General features: G+C 40.3%; 1 protein-coding gene across 2 annotated transcripts in view; it reads right to left on the reverse strand.

The window, feature by feature from the left end:
* Positions 1–351: 351 nt before the first annotated feature.
* The window catches only part of LOC124138972, a 127,580-nt gene continuing 106,880 nt past the window's right edge, over positions 352–21,051 (reverse strand). For both annotated transcript variants that reach the window (XM_048398865.1, XM_048398864.1), the window contains exons 15-30: positions 20,789–21,028; positions 20,238–20,425; positions 19,663–19,869; positions 18,597–18,728; positions 18,337–18,480; positions 18,033–18,179; positions 16,880–17,129; positions 15,519–15,700; positions 14,225–14,533; positions 13,697–13,969; positions 12,955–13,194; positions 12,637–12,840; positions 11,834–12,086; positions 8,361–8,548; positions 7,890–8,042; positions 352–6,412 (exon numbers count right to left, since the gene is read on the reverse strand). In XM_048398865.1, the coding sequence (XP_048254822.1) occupies positions 5,331–6,412; positions 7,890–8,042; positions 8,361–8,548; positions 11,834–12,086; positions 12,637–12,840; positions 12,955–13,194; positions 13,697–13,969; positions 14,225–14,533; positions 15,519–15,700; positions 16,880–17,129; positions 18,033–18,179; positions 18,337–18,480; positions 18,597–18,728; positions 19,663–19,869; positions 20,238–20,425; positions 20,789–21,028 (4,192 nt within the window). In that variant the 3' untranslated portion in view covers positions 352–5,330. The remainder of the gene's footprint in view (positions 6,413–7,889; positions 8,043–8,360; positions 8,549–11,833; positions 12,087–12,636; positions 12,841–12,954; positions 13,195–13,696; positions 13,970–14,224; positions 14,534–15,518; positions 15,701–16,879; positions 17,130–18,032; positions 18,180–18,336; positions 18,481–18,596; positions 18,729–19,662; positions 19,870–20,237; positions 20,426–20,788; positions 21,029–21,051) is intronic.

The following is a 21,051-nucleotide window of genomic DNA, read 5'->3' on the forward strand; positions in this document are numbered from 1 at the left end:
TTGGTGCGAGTGTATGTGATGTGAAGCTCTCTTTGTGCTGAATGTCTACCCCCAGGGATTCAGATGGAATGAAATCCTTGGCTAGTTTTGTTTTGAACTTGCCATGGCTTACATTTTAGGTACCGGGTCTGTATTCTATATTATTTGTTGTACCCATACATTTATTAAAGGACCCATTGAAACAGTAGAGTGGGTACCTGGAACAAAACCAGTGCTGAAGTTGGATATGTTGTGGTACCTTAGCTGTACACCACGAGAACACATTGATGGGATGGTGCTCCGACACGTATGCATCATCACCATCATCATCATCTGTAGTTCAGCAACAAAAAAACAACAACAAAGAAGTAGTTGGATGGAAATTCTCAAAATTTATTGATATTTCAGAAGCATTATTTCCAGGAAACAGCACTGATGGTCTCTCTGCTAATAATGAACCTGCAAACTACAAATAATCTAACTAGTAAACAACCTACATGGAACTCCATGTACAGAAACTATAACATTTCAAATCATAAAAACAGACAACTGAACATTTAATAACAAATTTCAAAAAGTTATTAATCAAATTTAAAATTGATGATAAATGTTTTGTAATAATTATCCAAAGCAACTATTCTGTGATTTCCGTGAAAAAAGATATTCTGTAATATTTGCATGAAACACATGTTAAGTATGAGAGACATCAGCAGCGTATTTCCATTCAGTTCCAATCATCTATGGCCATGGAATACGTATACTGAGACATCTACAGAACACTAGGGTATGGAGTCTGAACACATGGCGGTGGTACAGCAGAGTGAGCCCTGCTGCTCCTCCAGAGACGTACACAATGTACAACACTACATCACCGACTTGGAGAAAGTCACAACAGCTACAACAATAGTCTGCACATGCTTCAACAGCTCATCAAAATGGCTATGTTAATTCAGTCATGTATCTTGTTCATTTTTCAAACACTTTGAAGCTAACAATTTAGTTTTATTTCAGGGTTTTCTTTAACTGTACACCTGCCAAAGTTTACTTTCTAATACAAACAGTTCTCAAATAAGTAATTACAAGATTTTTGTTTTATTATTAAACATATATCATTTAAGATTCTCATTCAAATGACAGATCAATATGATCCCTGCAATGAACATGTTACTAATCTCCAATGAATTAATGCCCTTACATTTACACAACTCTTGTTTCAGTATGTCAGTATCCTCAAGCTATGTGTCACGTTCACCACAACGTGTCCATGATATGAGAGCTACACAAGGCTATCGCCAGTGTGTGGCCACCAGGAAGCTGACCAGCTGATTCTACGTCCGTTATTTACATATATGCCTGGCCTGGTCACTGCAGGGGCACATGCAGCCAGGGTTCCCGCACAACACATGAATTGAGTACAGCCAGTGACTGGAACAATATACACACACATTCAGTCATCACAAGGTTACATCGCTGCACACCACAAAATGAAAACCATAGTAGCTTATTGCAGATTCTTGTACAATGGCCATATAAATACTGGCATAAACAATGATTGTTTTGCTTTACTAAATAAACATAACAAAAAGCCACTTATGAATGTTACAACATTGTATCAGATTTGGGAACTATATACCAACAACAAGAGTCTAACTGACAAGAAAATGCTTCAGAATTATAAATATACATACTTAGGGGATGAATGGATACTTGTTGAATACAAAAGGCAAAACTGAACAAGCTATGATGATGGTGAATTACATACTGCAAGGATGACAACCTTCAGCACATCATGGCTGAAATAATACAATCAATATTTTTCTACTTCCAAAGCATGTAAAATCTATGAAAACTGACATACCATTGTTGTATTAATAAAACAACACTTCTCTGACATGCATTTTATCAAAGACAGTGATTAACACCTAAAGCAGAATAATCATCATTCAAGTAATCCTATTCTTTTGTTCCATTTGAAAAAACTCGTAGGTATATCCTACAGAAGTACCACAAAATAACATGTCACTGATTCTAAATCAAAATTTGTATCAAAAGCATTCACCCTCTCTTTGGTAATATAACACTCAGCACCGTGTGTGGACATTTCTTCACTAGTCCAAGCTATTCCTCTCCAAGACAAAGTTCTAGTCATCTAGGCATTTTAACACAACCCAAGAATAATAAGGGCACCTCAATCTGTTTTTGCAAAAATGGTGATGAAAATTTACATAATAATTAAATAATGCTCATCATCAATATGATATAATGCGTGTCATTAGCAACTTTCACAGAGATATTCTATCAGTTTGCATTAAGAATTAGCCTGCAGAAGTGATTTGTCAGTGTGTGTTACATGTACTTTCTGATGATGCAGGCACCTAGAGCTACCAGCAGTTGGCTTGCATAGCATGTGGTGATGTCTCAGTACAAAGCAGGTCGACTATATGCACTATATGCACTGTAGGACTAAATGAGCCCAGCACAGACAGTGATGCATCAAGCTGTAGATATCTTGAGGTATTAAACAGAGCTGAGGCTTGCACATGATTTGCAGAATCGGGGAAAAAGGGTTACAATGAAAATGGATGGTCCAACTGTTCCACTGGTATGCTATGCTATCTTGTGTATGTGCCTCCCTTTCCCCAGATCAACCACCCCTGCTAACAACTGCTATACCTGAACCTCCAAAATATACACCAATAACAGGGTAGCTGTGACTGTATTTATGTATACAAGTTGTATCAAACACATTGGAGTATGTTGTTAATGTGCTGGTTAATATCAGTATCTATCATCACACTGTATGAGGAACAGGACACTCTCTGATGCTAATATCCCCGTAAACAAGTGTGGATAGTGCCTTGTACAGTGTCCATACAATCTCATTAAAAGCAGATCTTAGTTCTCCCTATCACTAGGCAAAGATTTGAGGACATCCCATTACGGGTCATGTCAGAACGACCTTTCATCTGACCAATAAAAGCACAATTACCAGATCATGAAAGTGACAGTCGGAATGCATTTTCTAATCATGCAACCTCAAAAACGTTAACACGGGGTATTTCGAATGACAGTTACGTCCCATGTGAGTGATTCTGTCAAAATTATCGTCTATCTCTCACTTCCGTGGGATAAACATTTGAACGGAGGCGTTGCACAGTATGTGGGAAGTACTGCCATACAATCGCAATCATGTATCAGACATTCCTGAATGTTTGTTCGTTCAGTTTTCAAAATTTTAATGGAGAACTGTGTCAACATATTTTTCAAGCGTAGAAATTGAAGTTACCAGGTTGAAATGAGTGCCGTAAAGCAAGAGAAAGCTGCTTTCTAATTGGCTGCTGACAACTTCTTGTTAGTCATTTCAGTGGTCGGTCAAAGTTCGCGAAAGGTCAGTCTGACGTGATCCGTAACGGGATGTCCTCAGATCTTTGTTTAGCAGCAGCGAGAACTTAGATCTAATCTTAATGAGATTGAGTGAAGATACAAACTCATATCACCATCACTAATATCATAGAACATATCAGTATATCCAACCTTCATGAAATAATAAATTTGTATGCATGCTAGTTGAGCATCTTTAAATGAAACCCCATCACAAATGTGATGATTTTAAACAAAGGCACAGAACATGTTTTGCCCCAGCAGCTAGAGACATTGACGCCCTACACACAGACATTACCTCTCCACTACCCCTGACATAACAGCCTCACACAAGCACAGTGCTACACATACTTACTATGTACTCACATAAACTACTTGTCACAATTAGTTTAATACATACAAATTTTGTAAATGATGCAATTTTTGAGCCTTTGTTAATGATTTTTTACTTATAGTGAACATCTCTTCACAGGTGTAAAAAAAGCATGAAAGCAAACCATTTTAACACATATTTCAATATGTTAAATTAATAGAGTTCTTAGCAGCAATTTCACTTTCTTTCTTTCTTCACATCTTTCCACACCCAAATACAAAGGAACTGCATGACACAATTGATATCAGAGACCAAATCAAAACTTTATAGCTTATTTTTCATCCGAATATAATTTACCCCCTTATTGAATTCTTTTTTTTTAAGAGAACATTCAATACAATTATTATTGAACTAAAATTTAAGTTGATCTTAAACCATAAATCAATATGAAGCAAATACAGCATACATAAAAAAATGAATTATTCAGTATTGAGATGATCCGCATGGAAGCCAAGTATTGTTCTTTCCAATCAGTCATCACACTGAAAACAATTAATAACATGCTATGTCTGGCTGTAGTACCACTGTGAGACCTACATTGATAGATATACTCATTGGGGGCACTTCATTATTGCATATATGCCCTTAATAAGTATTGTCATGATGAACTTTTGTTTTCAGTAATGGCCTTGTATGTATGATCACATGATTGTAATGAAATATAATAGGATGAAATAATTGTGTACCATTACCATGGATACAGTTATGATTGGCAAACCTTGTGCCATTTGGACTAAATATAAATATCAAAACAATGTAAACTCTCTCAAAATGGTAATCTCTTAACTGCGCTGTTGTGATTCACTTCACACACCATGAGACAATCTAGTATAATAAATGATATAAATATACATACACTGGGGTTCTGAGGGCTAAAACAAAATATTCTTGGTTCTGCAGCATCAATAAACCACTAAAATCAAAGCATTTTGTTTCTGCTTTAAGTAAATTAATACACCAGAGGGGAACATATTTTCACAATAGAAGAAAATGCTGCCCTCTTTCAATTTCAGAAATCACCAACAGAAAACAAAATACTTTTTTTTTTCAGCAAATGATTATCAAGATTCAACACAACAATACAATGTACAAGTATCATTTATACATCAATTTTGAGGTTACTGGTTGCAAAAAATTAAATAACCGAATCAAAGATTTAAAATTCTTTTTGAAATCCTGATATGGTTTGGTGTAAAATGAATGAATGTTAATTTGGAATAAATCCAGGTATGAAAAATGCTAACTTTTTGTTAGTGCTATTTGGCAACAAAAGATATGTACATAAATAACTATAATTATCATCATCATATACATCAAGTCTGGGCAAGACAATACTCATATTGAAGTTTTTATGAGATAAATGATGGCTAAATGACAAAAAGATTCCACTCTCTTTGTGAAAACAATTCCCACTTCTTCAAGATGAAGTCACAGACTCAAACTTCATCACCTGTCTCATCTCAGAGAGAACTTCATCTTAAAAGTTAAAAACTTCAGACACCCTAAAGAGGAACTTCGAGTATTATAGACCATTGTCACTAGTCAAAGAAAATGGAAGTATATCTTCATTTACTCTTTTCAAAGTCCAAAGAAAGAGTTACTCATATTCATAGCAACTGTTTTCCGTGATGGATTTCTTAGAGCGTTGAGATGGGGGTGTCCTGAACATGGCCTCCAGGCGAGCGCGGGAAGCGTTGGGGGATGCCCGGGGGGTGGATGGGGGCCTGTAGAGCGAATCACTGGACACACGGCTGGATGTGGAGGGGGAGATGGGAGATGGTGGGCGCTTATACAGAGAATCACTCAGAGGCTTGAACGAACTTTGGCCGTCTTTTGGCAGGTTTGGACTGCGATAGGGCGACTCTGGGTTTGATCTGAAGGTGCTGGGCATGATGACTACATCACGATTGTTTGACAAGCTCCGATGAGGCATTTCTGGGGAGGCACGGAAAGACCTGTGGGGCATCTCCGGCGATCCTCTGATGGATTTGTGCGGAGTTTCTGGCGATCCTCGGAACGTGCGCTGCATGTGTGGACTCCGATAAGGTGACTCAGGGGGAGAGCGGTGGATTCCCATCATGTCCCTCGCAGACTGGGGGCTTCGATAGGGCGACTCGGGGGACGACTTGAATGAGTTGGTCGATGCCCGAGGAGACATCGGGGGCTTATAGTTATAAAACCCTTCATTTGACCGGAACGATTTTGTAGACTCTCGTGGAGAATTGGGCACCAATGTGTCATCTGAGGCCTTGAAAGAATTAGTCCCCGACGACTCCCTGGGAGATGGCGATGGTGGTATCCGATACACTATATCACTGGCAGTCTTGAAGGAGTTCATTGAGTCTCTCTGGGACTGGGGGGTGCGGTAAAAGGCTTCAAATGTTGCTTTAGTGTTTGCGGCCCCATCGATATCCTCATAGTCATGGTAACCAAGATAGTCTCGGGCGTCAGAAGGCTTTTCATTAAATTTCGCCTTTGGCAGAGGTGGGGGAGCAACATAGATGTTAGGCATCATGTACCGTGAGGCGTTGGCAAGGGCAAGACTTTTGCGGGCTTGTTTCTGTTGGCGCTGATACTGTGTGTACATGAAGATGACCATACAGAGGAACACAAAGCCGAATGTACAGGCCGTGATAATCAGGAATTTACTCATCTCATCAATGGAGGGGAAGGACACACCTGAAATATGATTGCAAAGATTCATAAAAGGATGTTACAAAATTAAGTGAATGGCCTTTCATAAATGATTCTATGTCTCTAATGCTGTATGAGCAGAATGTAAATGAGTCTATTCAGCCCTGATTCTATGTCTCCAATGCTGTATGAGCAGAATGTAAATGACTCTATTCAGCCCTGATTTTATGTCTCCAATGCTGTATGAGCAGAATGTAACTGACTCTATTCAGCCCTGATTCTATGTCTCCAATGCTGTATGAGCAGAATGTAACTGACTCTATTCAGCCCTGATTCTATGTCTCCAATGCTGTGTGAGCAGAATGTAACTGACTCTATTCAGCCCTGATTCTATGTCTCCAATGCTGTGTGAGCAGAATGTAAATGACTCTATTCAGCCCTGATTCTATGTCTCCAATGCTGTATGAGCAGAATGTAACTGACTCTATTCAGCCCTGATTTTATGTCTCCAATGCTGTATGAGCAGAATGTAACTGACTCTATTCAGCCCTGATTCTATGTCTCCAATGCTGTATGAGCAGAATGTAACTGACTCTATTCAGCCCTGATTTTATGTCTCCAATGCTGTATGAGCAGAATGTAACTGACTCTATTCAGCCCTGATTCTATGTCTCCAATGCTGTGTGAGCAGAATGTAACTGACTCTATTCAGCCCTGATTCTATGTCTCCAATGCTGTATGAGCAGAATGTAACTGACTCTATCCAGCCCTGATTCTATGTCTCCAATGCTGTATGAGCAGAATGTAACTGACTCTATTCATTCCTGATTCTTTGTCTCCAATGCTTTATGAGCAGAATGTAAATGACTCTTATTCAGCCCTGATTCTATGTCTCCAATGCTGTATGAGCAGAATGTAACTGACTCTATTCAGCCCTGATTCTATGTCTCCAATGCTGTATGAGCAGAATGTAACTGACTCTATTCAGCCCTGATTCTATGTCTCCAAGGCTGTGTGAGCAGAATGTAACTGACTCTATTCAGCCCTGATTCTATGTCTCCAAGGCTGTATGAGCAGAATGTAACTGACTCTATTCAGCCCTGATTCTATGTCTCCAAGGCTGTGTGAGCAGAATGTAACTGACTCTATTCAGCCCTGATTCTATGTCTCCAAGGCTGTGTGAGCAGAATGTAACTGACTCTATTCAGCCCTGATTCTATGTCTCCAAGGCTGTGTGAGCAGAATGTAACTGACTCTATTCAGCCCTGATTCTATGTCTCCAAGGCTGTGTGAGCAGAATGTAACTGACTCTATTCAGCCCTGAATCTATGTCTCCAAGGCTGTGTGAGCAGAATGTAACTGACTCTATTCAGCCCTGATTCTATGTCTCCAAGGCTGTGTGAGCAGAATGTAAATGACTCTATTCAGCCCTGATTCTATGTCTCCAAGGCTGTATGAGCAGAATGTAAATGACTCTATTCAGCCCTGATTCTATGTCTCCAAGGCTGTATGAGCAGCTTACACTGAGCGGGGCCAACAGCTCCCTCCTCCTTGGTGAATCCCTCAGGGCAGCGCTGGCACTGGGTCTGCCTTTCCTTGTCCTGGTAGTATCCCCGGGGACACAGCGCACAGCGCCCGATGCTGGAGTTGTGCAGGGTTCCCACTGGGCAGGACACTGTGAAAAGCAGGTTGAGAGATCATTTACTGTGACATGTCGGGTAATCAAGCAACAACACACCAAACCCACCCCACCATCATTGCATGGGTCATTGCCAGTTGAACAAATTCTACTAGTTTATAGTGAAAAATACACATCTTTAGTAGTATTAGTATCCTTGTGAATCAGACAAAAACTATTTTACATTGTGGTGAAATTAATTTTTCTATTGTCTGGAAGAGCATGTCCTTACCGAACTGACACAGTTATAGACAGAATAACTGTAAATCCATGCCATAAAAATATAATCCCCACACACAGATATGTATAACTCACCACAGCCATCATCGTAGACCATGGCTCCTGTCTGACACACCCACTGTAGGGGGGTTCTGCGCACTGTGCCTGGGACGGTGGTGTACTGCTGCTCGTCCACATTGATGGACAAGAACTTGGCCAGATTGACCAGCACAAGGTTGATGTTCATCAGGATGGACTCCACCTGGGCACGGCTGAACCCCGTGCTGCCACACACAGGCAATGATGTAGTATACAATACTCTACTGCACTACTGCACTAACACACCTATAGCATGCTGTCTACTAGTTCCTGGCCAACAGGAATGATATCTTTACATTAAAATACTGACATCTTGTTCACAGTCTTAAATGCATCTTATCACCTTCCTAGAGTTTTCTATCATTTGTTTTTCACAAAAACTTATTTAAACACTGTAGTGCTGCAGGTGTAACATATGTTGGGGCCCATCTATCTCAGATATTATGCTTGACCTTGACCTAAGCTCGATGCTGATTTCACTGTGAAAACACCAAACATTACATCAACTGATCCTATCATATTTCACTTTACCAATAAGAATATCCTGTGTGAATAGTGATGGATGCAAAGAAAGTACAAAGATAGAATACATTTTCTACAATGATAAAAAATGTATTTTTTAAGGGTAAAAATATCATTTATACTTATCCTGACACATACTAATTGCTTATCTCATATCTTTTCCGAAAGGTAGTGGAAACTTCCTGTGCTGTGTTCCCGGAGAACAGACAAAAAATCTCATCCAAACACACCTCTGATCTGGGCAGGCGCATTGGAGCCACATGACCAAGGCTGGTCACTCGAGTCTCTCTATTTCTCCTACTTAATGATCCAAAACACATCTAGCGTGTGAGTCAGGATAAGTATAATCTATTTTTATAAACTACAAAATACATATTTTACCTTATCCTGACTCATACTAATCGCTTGAATCTCACAGAAGTGGGAGGGTTCCACCTGCAAGATTTCATGGATTTATTAAGGCTAACATGAGATATTAAATCTTGTTTGCCTTAAATGATGAAAGTGTTGAGAGAAGAACAATAAACTGAATTACGTTGTTGATCTCAGTAGAGCTATCAGTTTGGGAACTTTAGTAAGTTTTCCCCAGTCAGTTATATAGTCAGAATGGAACTAACAGGCACCAGGTAAGTGCCCTGAGCAGAACCCTTAAGATTCCTTGTGCTTCGTAAATGACACAAGTAACCTGCTTCTTGTGGAGAAGTAGCTTTAGCTGCTGTAAGCCCTTTGGATCTCAGAAACTGGTCAGAACTCTTCCAGTTGTCACATATAAATTCCTCGTTGATGTAGGAGGAACAAAGGAAACTGCCTAAGCTGCTCTGACGGAATATCCTCATCTTGTGAGGCTGTTTGTGATATGTTCCATATGTGAAGCTTGAAAAGCTCCGGATGTTTTGAATGATTTTGACCAGTTTGTGAGTTTTAGCGCTGCACTTCCTGCTAATGCAACACGTTCTGGAAACTAAGTCCTTGCTGCTCAATAAGGCACGACCAAAAGCAGTTGCAGGTTCTTTGTTAGTAGTATCTTCTGTAACATCAGAGATCTATATCAATCCTTGAAGTCCCTCTCAGAAATTGTCATCGCATCATTGGTCCAAGCTTGTGGGACTGATACTGGTGAGATGAAGGTTGCTATCTGACTGTCACAAATATATCCACCAAGTTGTTGACTTGGAGATTGTGTTCATCTGTGAACCAATGCCTGGTCCCATGTAAAACAATTATAAGGTCGAAGCTTCATCTGGTAGACAAGGCTTAATACATAACTCTTTGGACTGAAAGATTGTATGATGTAAAGTGATCAAGACCATGCGGAAGTGCGGCAATATTACCAGAAAACTGTGCCTTGTAGGAGCGTAAAGATCATTTGGAGCGTATGCCGAATCAATGTGTCCAAATTCACCAACTCAATGATCATTGACGAGCAAAGGATGACTTGTGTTCCAGGTTGATCGTTGCAATGTCGACTTGTAGTTCTGGTGAAGAGGTGATGAGTGCCTTCGTGAAGTGAGACAGCTCAAGAGGACGCAGAAATTTCCTTTTGAAAGTGCCGTTCAGTAGAACGTCAATGCTCCTTCTGATGGAATGGTAACCCTTTGCAAAAGAAACGTTCCTATTCTTTGCTATTTGTGAATAGGTGTAATAGGTGGAACAGTCAAAAGGGTCGACATCATCACCCTTGATACAGTAACTATCATAAGGGGAAGGTCTTTGAAAGATGAAGAGATGGGAAGTCTATCAGTGATCCTCCTAGATGGAGGGATGATCCTCCAACTGGAATGATTCCTCATCAAAGACAGGCTCAAACACATCCTCGTCCTGCAGTAAGTACAAGGTGTTATTGTGCCAGAACGGTAAGACCTTGGAATGTTATTCAGAAAAACAAGAGGACTTTGAAAGGGTTGTCTACAGGGAGAGTTCTTTAAATGTCTGATGTTGCTGTGTAACACTATTTACTGAATCAGTATTTGATGATGTAGGAGGCAAAGTACCTTGCTGGACAAATGTTGTTGGCTGTGCGAAGGCCAGAATCTGTGCTCAGGCCTGGGGTTGCCTGAAGAACTAGTCCTGTGTGTATGTCAGGGACTGTAAAGATTGTGGGATGTTCACGAACATCAATAGCTGCATGGAGGTCATCTACTGTGTACCAATATCTGTTTTCCTCGCTGTAGAAGTTTACGTATGTCTGGACGTTGAGGTGATAGCCTTCGTGAAGGTATGGCTCTTGTAGTTGAAGAAGACTTCAGTGAAGAGAAAGAACTGCTTTTCTTCTTAGCTACAGCCTTTTTAATGCGATTGGAGGTAACAGCAGTAGATTTCTTCTTAGACCTGGATGAGCCCTTTCACAAGAGTGTCGACATCAAAGAAGCACTTAGCAGAGGCATGACTGACTTACTCTGTGAAGAAGGAAGATCAACTTGGATTCCTTCTATTACATTAGGTGGCCTGTAGTCTGTCATCCTCTGAAGAAGGTAAGGAGTTACCTCGAACTTTGTCTTCTTCATGGATGCCGTCTCTTGAAATAGATCTGATGTTTTTTTTCTCTTATGGTCTAACTCACTCCCCTGCACAATGAAGAGGGTATTGTGCAAACATGTTTTCCTCCTAATGGAGCGCAGAAACTACACTTCTCCCTTAAGGAGATGTGGGAATCATGTTCTGAAAAATGCAAATGGCAGATTGTACAAAATAATCTTTTTCCCAGCTACTCAATTGGTGTGAAAATGAGACAGTGACAAAATACCAGCCTTGGTCATGTGGCTACAGTGTGTTTGCACAGATCATGGGTGCATTTGGGTGAGATGTTTTCACTGTTCTCTAACTGAGATAAGCAATTAGTATGAGTCATGAATAATAATAATAATAATAATAATAATAATAATAATAATAATAATGCAAAGTAAAATTATAAAATCCTTCATATGCTATAACTGTTTCGTTGTCAGTACCTGTTGTCAATAGTGATGTTCCACTTGACATGAAATTGGTCCTCGACGTAGCGGCGTTGTTTGGTGCTTGTGGGGCCGCAGTGGATGGTGATATTCCCGAAGGTGCACTCTGCCCACTGACAGAGGTTGCGAGTATCCAGGTACTTCAACACCGAGATGGAGAGCTGGGCCTTGAGGTTGTTGTCATCAGGGTCACACGGGCCGTTGAAGCTTAGGCTGAACTCCTGCCTCACTGTTCTAGACAGTCTCTTACCTGGATCCCGGGAATCACATTAATAGGCATGGTCATATACATTACACATACATACCTTTACCATGTATTGCAAATAGGATTTGGATTAACTCCCTCATTTCTCATTTCAGTTATTTAAGGGACTGTGATTGTTGCAGTGTTTAATCATCACTCAGAAGATGAAACTAAAATGGAAGCCTAAACTGTCAAGATGTGAGTTGTCTTCTACATTCAAACAGTATTTCACTTTTGTGGTTAGAAAGCAATGCTGTTTTTTTATTCCTACAGCACCTAACTTTCCACAGTGTAACTTAAGTCTGGAACAAACTTTGTACCCCCTGGTGACAACCATTGGCACATGGATGGTGTTAACAAACCAAGAATGATAAATGGGAACATTCTGGGAATCAAACCCAATTCAAGTGGATCCTGGCAGTTAAGGGGAGCAACTCTGCACAATGAGTTGCAGCACCTAAGACTACTAGACCAACATTGCTCCCCTATCTGACAAGCAGTTGTCTCAGCTGTTCACTATACAAAAACAGTTGTTCGGTGGCTACGGCAGACTTACGTAAACATGGCTCATGATACTGCAGCATGCCGGTTAGTTGCACGATGTCCTTGACCACCATACAGTTGAAAGGTCGAGAGAAGATGATGACAGGGTGAAGGACAAAGTCCTTGTCACATGCAATGTAGCAGTTGTCAATCTTTGTGTGGTCATGGCCACACACAAAGGCACCATTTTTGATGGATGGAAGGGTACAGCTTTGTTCTGAAACAGGCAAATGTTTAAAGTCAAGTCATTTCCGAGAACAGGGTAATTGTGACAGCAGTTCCTGGGATCAGATAATGTTTGGTTTGTTACAATTCCTATCAGTCTGCTTACTTTGAATGACTATGACAGTAAAGTTGCAGATGGCTGTGTTGCCTGCCTTGTCTACAGCTGTGTAGTTGATGATGGTGGTCCCCTGCTTGAACTCAGTATCAGGCTTGTGTGACCCCGTCACCGTTGGCACTTCCACATTGTCAGTGGCCACAGGGATATTCCACGTGACTTTCTGACGGTGATGGTTTGTATTGATGGGTTTGATGTTTGGGCAAAAGGTGAACTTTGGTGGGATGGAGTCTTCAAAAGAAAATCATGTTTTATCATTGAAATGGAGTTGGCTCAATGTTTGATGAGGCTTCCACTAGGATTATTGCATAGTCTTATCAAGTGATATCGTATCAATACACGCAAAAAATGTTTTGAGATTTTTCAACAACTGGAACAGCATTAGTGTTTAGTCATGCTGGTGATGAATGAGTTTAAATTCAACGAACTTAAGAAAGAAAACAAAATGCTCGAAAAACTTTTTATCTTCTGCATACAAGTGACTGTAATTATAATATAGCATATAATTTAGGATATCAGAATATTTTCATGCTCATATGCTATCTATATTTCTAAAACCGAAGCCAATTATATCTCACATGGGATTCATGCCGACCAGATACAGGTAAATTAATTGTACCAAAAAGTCTTCGAAATATTAGCGAGGCTATCAAGATATCAGATTTAACAATATTCACCTTAAAGAATATCTTTTATATGGTAGTATGATGATGTGTGCGACGCTACCACTTACCATTGATGATCACCTGGAACTGACAAGTAGTCTTCTGCTTCCAGTTGTCCTCAGCCTGGAACAACACTGTGTGCTGTCCTGCTTTCCCATTGGCTTGCCATGGAAGTGTAATGTGCCCATCTGTGATTGGATAGTTGGAGTTGATCGGCAGGAGGCTGCCATAGGAATCCATAGCTATCAAGGAGTCAGTGGACAGCTTGACTGTCTTGCTGTTGGAGTCAAGTTCCATGACCTTTAACTCACCTTGAGGGCATCCCTCAAAGTAGGGCTTTCCTGCAGGAGACAAGAAAGGACTAGAGAGGTCCAATTTCAAATATACACAAATAGATTAAATATTAGCTGACTCAACAATTTCGTTTCATATATTTTCTTTACTTGATTTGTTTTCACTTGTCTCCAAAACAATTTACTTTTCCTGTTTCTTGATAATACTGTATTTGTAAACTTCAATTTTGAAAATATGATGAGATTCAAAAATAAAAATAACAAATCTGTGGTGGTCTAACTGTCACCAGAAAGAAAACAAACCTCGAGCGACTTGAACCTCTTCCTTTTTCTCAGTAACAATCATGACAGATGCAGTTGTTACCTCTGACCGAACAATATTTGGAGCAGTGGTCACTAAGCTGTCAGTCATTTCAACTGTCACCTCGTCCATAGTCACCAGGTCCAGATCATCTTCTGTGACCTCCTCAGATGTCATGTATCCAGATCTTTCAGTTGTTGCATCAAGTGGTGCCATGGTTTCTGCTGAAGACGAGACAATGATCTCAGCAGAAGTCATCTCTTCTGATGTCATAGCAGCTTCTGTTGTCATGGCAGGAGGTGGAGACTTTCCTAGAACATTCCCAATTTAACCATTTAACCAACATAATTTTATATGGCAACACTGAGTATGGTCAGGCTTGCATAAATATATTGTCTGACTACACTGTTATTTGAGCCTCTAGGTGAAGAAAGTGTTGAGCCAAAGGCTCTTTGACTTTTGTGTGAAAGTGATCTACTGTATATCGCCATGTATAAGGCAAGTTTTTCATACCTAGAATTAGGGGGCTTTCAGGAGGGGTCGTCTTATTCACAGGGTTGAAGAGTTTTGATGTTTTTTCCCCAACACAAAGACATTACTGTGAGCAAGAAACACCAGAAATACCATGTCAACAGATCCGTACTGAAGTACGCAAACTAAGTTTTTGCTATCGCAAACGTGGGAGCATCAATGGTGATTAGTCAAATTGTTCTATATGAAAAAATATCCAGCAATAGCGATCAACTGTACAAAAGTGCTAGGCTTATTAATGTATTTCAAATATATATAGTAAAGCTGCAACTAAAATAACATGATATTGGAATAAATTATTCCTGATAAAATAATAATTTCAGACACTATTCTTTAAAATTCTTTAAAGTTTTAATAGTGGGTATTAAATTAGCTTCGATTTTGAAGGGTTGTACAGGGGGTGGGGGTGGGGGCGGGGTGTGTGTGTGTGTGTGTGTGTGTGTGTGGGGGTCACCTTATACGTGAGGTCGCTTTATAGATGGTGATATACAGTAATCTGAAGAAGAATGTCTTCATGCTCTGAGGATGAGTGATTGACTGAGTGAGTATGGTTTTACACCCGTTTTTAGAATTATTCCAGCAATATCATGGCGGGGGACACCAGATATGGGCTTAACACATTGTACCCAAGTAGGGAAATGAACGAGGGTCTTCAGTCTGAGGATGAACTAGATTGAGCATATACAAAGGACCAACAAGTTTGATACTTTTCATCCTCCCATTTCCAGCTGTGTGGCTGGATGTAGAGGCAGAGGGCCGACTCACCACAGCTCCCCTGATACTGGTCTGCCAGACAGGCCACATGGGGTGGGGACACCTTCACATTCCCGGGGATGGTGGAGTACACTTGCTTGTCCAAGCTGACCTTCAGGGTCATGGCCAGATCCTCCAATTTACGTTTGATGCTGACCAAGTCCTTGGTTATGGCACGCCCATTCTGACCAGTGCTGAAAGGAAAAAAAGAATAACCACTGCAAATCCTTGATTATACAATATCTTATTACCCAACTGTTGATTCTTTTAAAACTATACCTATCCCAGATTTTCAATATCAGTTTTACTGTCAATATCATCCAAGCTTTACAATATCAGTTTTACTGTGTACATAATCCCAGCTATACAATATCAGTTTTACTGTGTACATAATCCTAGCTATACAATATGAGTTTTACTGTGTACATAATCCCAGCTCTACAATATGAGTTTTACTGCGTACATAATCCCAGCTATACAATATGAGTTTTACTGTGTACATAATCCCAGCTATACAATATCAGTTTTACTGTGTACATAATCCCAGCTATACAATATCAGGTTTACTGTCAATATCATCCAAGCTTTACAATATCAGTTTTACTGTGTACATAATCCCAGCTATACAATATCAGTTTTACTGTCTATATAATCCCAGCTGTACTGTCAATATCATCCCAGTTTTATTGTCTATAACGTCTCAGCTGTACTGTCAATATCATCCCAGTTTTACTGTCTAAAAGTCAAAGCTGTACTGTCAATATCATCCCAGTTTTACTGTCTGTAAGTCACGGCTGTACCGTCAATATCATCCCAGTTTTACTGTCTAAAATTCCCAGGTGTACTGTCAATATCATCCCAGTTTTACTGTCTAAAAGTCCCAGGTGTACTGTCAATATCATCCCAGTTTTACTGTCTATAAGTCCCAGGTGTACTGTCAATATCATCCCCGTTTTACTGTCTATAAAGTCCCAGGTGTACTGTCAATATCATCCCAGTTTTACTGTCTATAATGTCCCAGCTGTACTGTCAATATCATCCCATTTACTGTCTATAAAGTCACAGCTGTACTGTCAATATCAACCCAGTTTTACTGTCTATAAGTCCCAGGTGTACTGTCAATATCATCCCCGTTTTACTGTCTATAAATTCCCAGGTGTACTGTCAATATCATCCCAGTTTTACTGTCTATAATGTCCCAGCTTTACTGTCAATATCATCCCAATTTTACTGCATATAAGTTCCAGCTGTACTGTCTATATAATCCCAGTTTTACTGTCTTTTATAATAAAGTCCCAGCTGTACTGTCTATATAATCCCAAGCTCTACATCAAACACAAACCAATCCCAGTCTTCCACTACCAAACACATACCAGTCATTGTAGGTGATGTTCCACCTGAGCTGGAACTGTTTTGTGTTGAACCAACGTTTCTTGGTCCCAGTCTCAATACACCCAATAGTGAGGTCAGTGAATTGACAATGATGCATCTGACATAAGTCGTAGCGAGCCAAATAGCGCAGCGCTGTATCCCTCAGCTCTGTCTTGAGATAGTCGTCACCAGGGTCACAGGTCCCATTGAAGTCAACACTGTACTCTTGCTTCACTTGGGAACCAGACTTACCTATTAGAGACATTCACAAGTTGAATATCAATCAATACCTTCAAGCTCCCAGTTTCAGGGTTTTGTTACTCATACTCTCATTCATCCTATAACCAAATGTGACAATCTGTATCACAGAAAAAAATACCTACATTGACTAAAAAACAGTCAGATTCCCCTTCCACTGTTACAGCTGCCCCATTTATTCAACCTTTGTCAACACATGTATCCTCCTTATTGTTGAAAAACGTACAGAACAGTATTGGTAATTATATAATAGAGTTTTAGATTGCTGTCGGTCAGACTGATAAAATTTTAATTTGACAGATGGTTTGATAGAAATGCTAAGCAAGGTTGCACACGTTTCATAATTTCAGAAATTAAAAGTAAATAGTGATGATTAGTACTACTTAGAATAGAACAATGCACAGCCATCAAAATTGTAATAATTATTCTGACCAGCGTGTGTCTTTACATCATACTTTCTGTATCATAGGGTGACGTTAAACTTAACTCACTCACTCACTCTGTATCATAGGAAAACACTGTTAGGAGCTATAGTGACTTTGTGATGAGCTTTTCTAATCACAAATTTCAATGGTCAGATCCTGTTTATTCATCCAACCATGATTGGTATTGCATTGATTTGGTGTTATGGTTGGTCCTTTTTTCACTTTTAACATTGACTTATTACATTTCTCGGGTCCAAGTCATTGACCTATATACAGATTTTTGTGCCAAAATTCATACATATATACTAGAATAGTATTGTCATTAATCCAGTTTTCTTTCATTGAGTTGAGGCATCATTGAGAGTGTCTGTATCTTTAATCAGTAAATTGTACATGAAAATTCTGCAGTGTTATGCATTAATACTGCTGGGTGCTTTACTGTGTTTTGAAAGGATTTGTTGGATGAACTTACAGACACATGTTCCATTGCTGTTGTGGGCATACCGGTCCTCACACACACACTCTGTGGCAGAGGGGACACCACGGGTCGTCATGCCAACAGGGCAAGGGGTACATGTGCTGTTGCCAAGGAATGCCTTGAAGGAGTCGGGACTGCATGCTGCAAATACAAAGATCATTAGGAATGAACAACAAAATGTACATCCAATGAAACATCTTCTTGTCCCATCCATCAGAATTATCCTTACAGAAATTTGAGATACATTCATGTTCTGTCTCCTTGATAGCAGTCTAAGCTTCACAACCTGTCCACTTACATTCACATTCAATGCCATCTCCTTGATAACCTCCCTGACAAACACACTGGTACTTGAGCTCCGGAATGAGCTGTGCGCAGTGAGCCTTGTCGCCACAATCCTGGCCACACCGGAACTCCTCCGTCATTTCCCAGGGGCTGGACACTGAAACAGAAGCAGCAGCATCAGAGAAAGGCCACACGTACACAGTGCAGATGTCTTGCTGAGATGGAAGATGGATCACACATTATTGATCATACACTTTACACCATGGCACTTACTCTGGATACAGTTCTTGCCGTCTGCTGCCAGCTTGGACCCCACAGAACATGTACAGTGATATGAGCGTGGGACAGGCACACAGATGTTGCTGCACACTCGCTCCCCCCTGCTTGTTGTACATAGGTTGTTCTCTGTAACAGTCAAGTAAAAAATGTTCTTCCAACTGCACTCAATTCTTATAAAGTGATGCTGTACCTTCAGCAATATACAACAAGAGTCATCAGAGGATGACAAATTACCCCGGCCCCTACAATATCAAAAGGCACCACTTCCGCCCCTGGTTAATACATGTACCAAGTTTGGATGAAATATTATCTTTCACAGTTTTCAAGTTATGCCCCGGAAACAAAATAAGGACGGACAGACAGACTAGGTGATGACTATATCCTCCTACATCATATGCTGTGGGGATAAAAACAATCTTAGTCATATTGATAAAGGCAACCAAAAAAAATGATTGAGTGAGTTTGGTTTAACATTTGGAAGAGAATTTCAATCACTACTTAATGTGTGAGGTAGATGTTTAGAACTGTATGCATAATGGTGCTGATCATAATTGGAGCAAATTTGGTTTTTAAACCCAGCATGAGAAGATCACTTGTATGTCTAAGGGACATAACTCTGGTAGGCCAACTGCAGCACCTTCAGACACATGAATAAAAAAACACTAGGGCCTTCCATCTGAAGCCAATTTCCAGTCTAGGTTTGGACTTTGAAATTTGTGCCCACAGTGAATTTGAATATTATTGGGAGATTGAAACTGATAACAAAACTTAGGTTCCAGTGGTGTGTCACCAGCTTCATTCACACTTGTTAGGACTGCTAAGTAGGCCACATGTCTCCATGTACCTTGTTAAGATTGGGTGTGAAGGGAAGCTGATCAAAAGACATCTTGAGGCAATTAAGAATCCTATCATACGTCATCTTGATCTGTTGCAAACGAAACACGACACTCCTCACTCTTAAACTTCCATTCACAAAGTTAATTGTTGCAAATATTATAACATGTTACCAATGAAAGGAACTAAGTTATCTGGCAGTGCATCTTTTCCAGGTCAACAATACCTTTGAGACTTGCTGGATGATAAATAACAACAGCTGTAGGTCTGGAGAGATGTGTTGCTATGGTTTCTTGGTCTCCAGTTACCATGTCAACCATGTAAACACTGTGGGTGTGCCAATCCGAGTAGAAGAGTGCGTTTTCAAACACAACCATGCCAAAGATATGGAAGGATGCTCCAGTTAGAAACATCAGCTCCTTCACCTCGTTCCCTGGGAGATCAACAAGGCACAAGATAAACTCACCTGGAGTCCAGACACATGCTCATGCATACAGAGTTAATAAGACAAGGACATCAAAGTTAAAAGTGACAGAAAGAAAATTATGTCTTCCACTACAACTGCCTAATTACGTTGCTTCTATACTAAATGATCATTGGTCAATTCTCCACTGATATGAACAATAACGACAACAGCAACGCATCTGTTTCCAATTTTTTAATATATCAGAATCTTAACATGTCTTGAGTTGCCTGGATGATAGCTAGACACTCCTTTACATTGTCAATGTTTATACTGGACAAGTTTTGTAATACAACAGAACATAATGGTAAGATAGTCCAAATATAGACTTCTCTCACCATCAAACTTGAGCGTGAAGACCTTCCCCCAGCCGTCCCCGACAAACAGCTTGTCCTCCTGCACTGTGAGGGCATTGGGCCAGACTAGGCCCTCAGACATGATCACCTTGTGGTGCTTGCCATTAGCCCGAGACTTGTGGACACTTGGGGGAGACATCTTCGTACCATACTCAGTCCAAAACAGCAGCCTGCAACAGTGAGGTTAAGTCTTAAGTCCCAGTATCCAGTAAAAACAGCTGAGAACAGTACACCAGTATCCAGTAAAAACAGCTGAGAACAGTACCCCAGTATCCAGTAAAAACAGCTGAGAACAGTACCCAAGTATCCAGTAAAAACAGCTGAGAACAGTAGCCCAGAGTTCATACTTCAAGGAAAGAACTTCAGCTTCTGACTATCCCTGAAAATTGGTAATAGTTGGTTGCTGTGAGTTAAATGTCAAAGGGGAGCTAATTTTGGTCCATATACTAGAAAGAACACATCACATCCTTATCAAGATCAGATCAAATTTCATCCTGTCCCTTGTCATTATGAACAAACTCAGATGTACTCACTTCTTCTTAGGGATGTGTAGAATTGCCCTGGGACTGTGTAGCCCCGTGACTATCTCGTGGTAGGATGACTTCCCTCGCTGGAGGTTGATCCTTGCGATGATTCCAGAACCGTTATTGAGGTAGCCAGTCCAGAACAGCCTTTGTCGGTCACCGTCAATGGTCAGCCCATCAACGTGGTGGATGCTCTGATACACCAGCTGGGGGCTGATGTCATTGAATGGTGATGAGAAGATAGCTCTCCTGAAAGAAAGGACAGATGCTGT

The sequence above is a fragment of the Haliotis rufescens genome, unplaced genomic scaffold (assembly GCF_023055435.1).
Source record: "Haliotis rufescens isolate VD_foot unplaced genomic scaffold, xgHalRufe1.0.p SCAF_19, whole genome shotgun sequence".
Taxonomy (NCBI): domain Eukaryota; kingdom Metazoa; phylum Mollusca; class Gastropoda; order Lepetellida; family Haliotidae; genus Haliotis; species Haliotis rufescens.